We start from the raw sequence: 7164 nt of genomic DNA, 5'->3' as shown, positions 1-7164 counted from the left end.
TACAATGAGACAGCTGAGTGGCAGCCTGCTGGGCTGACCAAGTGAGCTGACCAAAGAATCAAAAGCAGTGGTCAGGAGGAGTCACCACAGAGAAACGGGAGGCCCTGAAGACAGGAGTCCAGGAAAGCCACCATGGTATACATCCACAGGTGAGAGGAATGTTGGTCATTTTGGCCCAGAGCACAGCTTCCTGAAATGTGTCCTTCAGACTCTTGGGATGGGGCCCACTTGAAGTCCACACCCCGAGAGCAGTGGTTCTCAAATTATACAGGCAGGCGGAGATCCCATTCTAAGCAAACAGAAACGTGTCCAGGGGATAAGAGGACTAATAGGAACAATGAGAGGGTGGGGTGACAAGGGAATGGAGGGCATTGTGGTTCTACGGGCCTTCGAGACACGTCAGAATCCAGCATTCGTTTATAGGAGTCAGAAGGTCCAGTCTGCAATCAGCTCAAGGAAGTGGGCACGACTGACTTACGTAATGGACTGAATTTAACAAAAAGATTTTCAGTAAACAAAGAAAGCCAGTCCTGGCTTCTTTAAATTATTTTCTAATTAACCAAATGACTTCAAGTTGAGACATTAAATAATTAGCCCATCTGGATTAAGCTTGTCACTTCCAATCTCAATTCTTTTAAGGCCCCGAAAGACAGGACACCTGGAACTAGTCAGATCCCAATCTAGTCTAATTTTTAGCTCTCATATAGTTTTGATACCTACACACACACACACTCAGTGATATCAACAAACAGCCTTTCATTTTCTAGATTAACCCTTGAGAAACATCTGGTGGCTCAGCCTTCTCTTCCTGTTTCCTTTTTTTGACTTTTCTGGATATTGCCGAAATTCAAACACCCTGTTACACCCTCCTTGATCATACCACTTGAAGAGCTTTGCCCTGCCTACGCAGAAGCCCAAATCTCTAAGGCACAAACAAGAACTACATCCTAGGCAGAGGTTATGCAGAGCTGGCTGCTTTAAAACTGTTGGGGGCATTAGCCACATAGACGGTTGTCCAAGGCCAGGGTCTCTGGTCTTTCTGTAATGGTAAAAGATGGCCCATAAAAAGAGACCCAAATTAAAGTCATTACCAAATCCAACAGGTTTTTACTGTATGCCTGCGCTGTGAAGCATGCTGTGTGAGGCACCGTCAGGATCTAGATGGAGTGGAATTAATTCAGACAACACCAAAGGTGGCTCTAAATCATGTCCTACAAGGAATAGCTGAATAATCCAGAATGGTTAGCCTGAAATCAGAAGCTTCTGAGAGAACCATGAGCTCTCATGCCTAAACATTTAACCTTTTTTCTTGCAGAAAATAGATTAGACTTGTTTTGTACAGGACCACACGGAATTAGTATCAATGGGTGATCAGTGGAAGGAAATCGTAGACACTAAGAAAGAACTCGCTATCAGAGCAATCTAAAAACAGAATGAGCTGCTTGGGGAGAGGCCTAGTTAGCAGTACTGGTACCTGCCGCACTATATACCAGTCACGGGGTACCCCACCCCTACAGAAATCTTACCCTGACTGCTTCAAGGCAATCATCTCTAATTCTAATTCATCTCTAATTCTACCACCAAAGGCGATCACTGCCCACATACTGGCATGTTGCCTTCTGGGGTTTCTTGTGCATTTTTTTAACATAGTGAAATTACAATTTTCCACCTTTTATTGAAAATTATTTCTCCAGGATATTTTGTAGATTACCGGTATTTACCAAAGCATTCCCTAACTGTTGGACATTTACAGCTCAGCAATAAGAGCAGGAGCTCTGGTTTGAGTCTCGCTTCCTGACCTGGCCATCTTGGGAGTTACTTCTCCTTTGTGCCTCAGTTGCCTCACTTGGAAAATGAGGATTACACCTCACAGAGTTGTTGTGTTAGTTAATTCAAGCAAAGCACTAACAACAGTGCCTGCCACATACCATGCACTCAAAAGTCTTACCAATTATAGGTAAAAGCCTAGAAATCTGTGGAGAAAAATTGTGAGACTTCAAAATGGACCAAAAAATTACTGGGTGTCTTTCATGTGTCAACTCAAAATAACCAATAACCATTCTATAGATAAGAGAGGTAAGGTGAGTTTTACTTGAGCATGGTTTTCAGTACAGCTTTATACCTTTTCAGAACAAAGAACATGCCCAGGATACATATTCATCAAAGTTTCAAAGAGGTATTCAGTTGCAAATTAGCAGGTCAACTTATCTTCAGGAGTGCTAGTACAGGTGGGCGTTACCGATACTGGTGGGCATAGGAGGGGAGGTATACATTCTTATCTTAAAAGAGCCCATCCTTTTACTTTGAGATGTTTAATGCATTCTTTAATGGTTAAAGCAGATGTACAATGTTTGATATGCCATAAGTCAGGCTTCCTTAGTTCAGGCCAGAATGGCTATCTCATACCTCAATATGTGAAAATCTTGTCACGTAGAAATTACTTTGTCTAGCACAATCTTGGGGTGAGGGACTCAACGTCTGAGCCGTAGCACAACTCTGAAAATTGTACATAAATGGTACTTGTCCACAGACAAGTATCAAATTCTGTCTGGTGGGTAACTGACTTCACTCTCTGTGGAAAAAGCCTGTTTTACAGGTGTCAATTCATCTCAACATCCTGGATTCATCTATTAAGTGTGATGCTTTGCATTCTCCTTTGAACAGGATGAAACATCTTACTGGTTTCTTTAACAAGTTAAATAAAACCCTTGACAGGTCCTGTGACAGATCTCACTCAACCCTAATTTAATAAATCAAGGGACCCAAGCTAAGAATATATCCTTTATGCTCCAATGGTTGCTTGGACCTCTCTTGTAGGATCTATCATATTTTGCCATCAACACCATTGAGCTTTTACTGGGTAATTTAATTCAACCCAGCAATCGAGGACCTACTATTAATACACAAGGCATCCTGCTATGTGCTGTGGTAAATACCAAAATAACCGTTCCTGCCTTCATGTAATAGACCTTTGGGGACCAGAGGTGCAGGCATTCAACCTTACAGCAAGTGTGTCGTGGGTATTGAGAGCATTAGCATTGATGTCAGACAGACTCCAGCTCCAGTCCAGTTCTGAGCCCTTTCTAACCTGGGGAGACTTTGGGGAAATTATTTAACCTTTAAGCTTCAGTCTCCTCAGCTAGGTAACGAGGATAATATCTATAGAAGAGTATTCTGAGACTTGAAAAAGATAATGTACATAAGGCACTTTACATAACATCTGGCACATACATTTTAAAACAGAATCTTTAGCACTAAGTCCTTCAACCCCTAATGGAGAAGCCATACACCTACCCACACCAGCCCTCGCACCTGCTACCACCACTACAGAGGGCCAGGACTGGCTGGGGAGTGTTTCCTCAGGCAATGCACAATTCTTACACAAGCATTTACACAAGGCCATCCCACTAGACCAGAGCCCAGCTCATCAACTCTCATAACCAAATCAAACACGTCTCACCTCACCTACCTAAATCACTAGATGTGTAAGCCTTTTTCCTCTACCTCACACACCCGTACGTTTGCTCAGTTGACACAGGTTCTCACCCAACCTCACCAGCTCCACTCCAGACACCTTCCTACGTCCTCAGCCTCTTCTTTCCACCTTACCCTGTTTGAAACCTGGTTCTTCCCTAAAGACACTTGCACAGCAACTGCAGTTTATCATCACATACTCCTGGGACTCAGGGTTAGGAGCAGGAAGATTTACCAAAAAGCTCATGAAACAAGCTTCAGTGTCCCTAACTTCTGAGTTCCTTCTAAGACCCTAGGAAGTACACTAAGTGTTCAGCCACGTTTTTGAAAAACTTGCAGATAATTTAACCACAACCAGTTAAGAGGCTTTTTCCACTCCAGCTTCCCACCACTTTCCCTCCTGTTGGATGACACTGTACCCACCACTGTTCCCAACTACCTCAACCAATCCCTTCTATCCTCATCCCAGCCAACATCACTTCCTAACCTGTTCTGACAGACTTGTTCCCTGGCTTCCACCCTCGCCCCACTAAAATCCATTCTGCTCACAAGACCCAGTGAACCTTTAGTCACTGCTCCCTTCCACATACAAGTATTTGATAAGTTTACAAGCTGTATCTGTGAATTTTCCCAAAAGCTTGGACTGCCACCTCTGGGCAAGTGCCCAGAGCAGGTTTTAGTGATAACCTTCTTTCTCAACGTCATTTTCAAGTCTTACTTCCACTGCCCCAGCTCCCTGTAGAGTCAATTACTCATAAGACAGTCTGTCTCCGGTTATATGCTGGATGCTCCTACACAGAGCAGGCATTTTACATAACAAAAAATGCTTTTTTACAGTGTAAGAACAAAACCGTCATTTATCAGAGTTCAGCATGAATACTCTGACATAACTGAGAAAAAATAAGCCACACATTTGAAGATAAATTCATTGAGAAAGTAATAGCAAGTTTTAAAGAAGAGATTTCTATAATCAACTGAATATTCCATTCACATTACAACACTCATAATTGAAGTATTTTTTTTATTTTATGTACAAACAACTAGCATTGTTTCTGCTGTGGGTAGATGTCTTGGATGACCCATTCAAGGAAAGTCACTCAGTCCAACTGAAAAGAAAAAAAAAAAGAAAATTAATTCAAAATGCTTTCAATATCCATTTTATTCTCACAAAACTGGTTTATTATAGAAGAATCAGGTGTAAACTGGAAATGTGACCCACCCACACTAGCTATCAAGAGCTAAATAGCTTAAATATTTACCGAATGCCTAACTACAAGCTGCTCCACACACCACAACAATTATATTTTAGCCCATGAACTTTGGTATTCTCACTTCTCCCACAGAATTTCCCACTAGAAAAACACTACTACATAAAATGATCTTTACCAACAGCTCAGCATGGTCATTAAGCAAGCAATTACACAGCTAATATTTTGGTACTAAGTGTGCTGCACACTACTCTAGAAATCATTGATAAATTAACTCACTTAAGCTTAACCTCAGAAACTGGGGGCACAAAGCTGCCTAGTGGGCCAAGTCCCTTCTCTCCTCTGTGATATACCACCTACCAAGAAGCTACTGAACTTCCACATCGTAACATCACGCACACTCGTTAAGTCCTTGGTCAAAGCTGAAAGTCTAAGCTTAAGATACTTTTTCTCTGCCACAGAGATCCCACATTAACAATTTTTATCCACTATAATACATCAAAGATTTATTTTTTAACAAGTAGTTCTACTCAATGTAATTATGAACTATAAGGGCAGTGACTGTATCTCAAAGAGCCATTAAAGGAGTAAAAATTCGTTTTCACCTTAAAAAAAATTCTAGCATTTAAGTGATTTTTAAGAGCCAAGAAAGCTTCGTATACACTATCTAGCTAATTTTTGCAACCCCCCTGGCGTGTTTTCACAGGCAGCTGAGCTTCAAGCGACCTGACCCAAGTCAGAGGACTACGAAACGGCAGACCTCGGGCTGCATCCTGCCAAGGTCTATCCGGCCCCAGACCTCAAGCTCATTCCAGTACACCCCAGTACATCCAGCCACCCAACATTCCAGGGCGGTGGGCAACACACGTTCTTTGCTGGAAAACGTCTAGATACGCTTGAAGACACCTAACACTTGAGCGATTTTACCCAACATGTACACGGCACCTGGAACGGGCAGAGGCGGGCACGAAGGCGTCGGAAGCACTGCTCCCAGGCCCCCAGTTAGCCCGACGGCCCGCACCGAGCCGGGGCCCGCACCGCCCCCCGGCCCCCGCCCCCGGGCCCGCACCTTCACGAAGCCGATGTCCTTGGCGTACTGGCGGAAGCACTGGCGGCACATGTTGAGGCCGTATTTCCGGATCAGGCCGTGCCGGTTCGAGCAGACGCGGCTGTGAGGGGAGACGGCGTTACCGCGCGCCGCACGAGCCACAGGATCCGCGCCCGGGGCCGCCGCCCGCCCCGCCGCCCGCGGACCCCACAGAGGCCTGCGATGGCGGCAGGCACCGCGCCACCGCGCCCCGCGCCGCCCGGGCTCCTCTGCGCAGATTTCACGCAGCGTCGCGCCCCAGAGCAGCCCTCACCACAACCACATTCCGTTCCTCACCAAGAACGAGAACCCTGGCCGAATTTCCTCGGATGGCTCCAGTAGAGCTGCTGATGACCCATCTTGCTTTCTCGGAGGCAATGAGGCGAAAGGAAGAGGCTGGCGCCCGCATGCGCTCTTCACATTTTGGGAACACTTTACCCAGAATGCAGTGCTGACAAGTGACGCGTGCGCACAGTGGCTACGCTGGTTCGCGCGAGTGACCCGAGCGAAGTCTTGGAAACGCTCCAGGCCGGCGCCGCTGAGGACGTCAGCGCGCCTCGGCCTCCAGACCGCCCCGCGCTGGGAGCGCCTCTCCCCGCGACAGCCCCGCCCCCGCTCCGCCCTGATGACGCCATCGAGCCTCCGCCTCCAGACCGCCCCGCGCTGGGCGTGCCTCTGCCCGCGACAGCCCCGCCCCGCCGCCCCGCCCCCGGTGACGTCAAGCGCCGCAGCCTCTAGAGCGGCCGTGCACCACCTCCGAGCGCCGGGCGCGGTGGCGCGCGCCTGTAGTCCCAGCTACTCGGGAGGCTGAGGCAGGAGGATCGCTTGAGCCCAGGAGTTCTGGGCTGCCGTGCGCTATGCCGATCGGGTGTCCGCACTAAGTTCGGCATCAATATGGTGACCTCCCGGGAGCGGGGGACCACCAGGTTGCCTAAGGAGGGGTGAACCGGCCCAGGTCGGAAACGGAGCAGGTCAAAACTCCCGTGCTGATCAGTAGTGGGATCGCGCCTGTGAATAGCCACTGCACTCCAGCCTGGGCAACATAGCGAGACCCCGTCTCTTTTGGACCCTCAGGAAGGAAACAAAGGATCTCCTGATCCTATCATTTTTTCGTCGCCTCAGTGTTTTACGTTCTTTTAATTAAAATTTTACATTTGAGAAAAGGATTTTGCCTAAACTCAGCACTGACACCTACCGGGATAAAGTTACAAAATAACAAAAATCAGCTGTAATAACTAGGAGTCAACGGTAGGAGTTTCTGTTTCCTCAAACAGAATACGTTTTCAAACTTGTTTTTTTCTTTTATTGACACACTCCTAGAAATACACCCACACCACTCCAGAAAAATGATGCGAGGCTTAGTGTGTTTGATATTTAAATGTAGTTGGTTGAGTT

At 46.5% G+C, this 7164-nt stretch overlaps 1 protein-coding gene and 1 non-coding gene across 2 annotated transcripts; one reads left to right on the top strand and one right to left on the bottom strand.

Annotated features, from left to right (window-relative positions):
• Positions 1-4478: 4478 nt before the first annotated feature.
• Positions 4479-6234, bottom strand: RPS29 (ribosomal protein S29). The gene is made up of 3 exons (XM_004436359.3): positions 6067-6234; positions 5752-5851; positions 4479-4580 (listed from the first exon to the last, which is right to left on the bottom strand). The coding sequence occupies exons 1-3, from the start codon at positions 6126-6128 to the stop codon at positions 4572-4574; spliced, it is 171 nt and encodes a 56-aa protein (XP_004436416.1). The 5' UTR covers positions 6129-6234; the 3' UTR covers positions 4479-4571.
• Positions 6235-6531: 297 nt separating this feature from the next.
• LOC147917391 (signal recognition particle RNA) lies at positions 6532-6831 on the top strand. The gene has a single exon (XR_015551760.1).
• The last annotated feature ends 333 nt before the right edge of the window (positions 6832-7164 follow it).

The sequence above is a fragment of the Ceratotherium simum genome, chromosome 3, assembly GCF_057802395.1.
Source record: "Ceratotherium simum simum isolate JZ-2026a chromosome 3, ASM5780239v1, whole genome shotgun sequence".
NCBI classification, from domain to species: Eukaryota; Metazoa; Chordata; class Mammalia; order Perissodactyla; family Rhinocerotidae; genus Ceratotherium; species Ceratotherium simum.
This window is presented reverse-complemented; position numbering and strand designations above follow the sequence as displayed.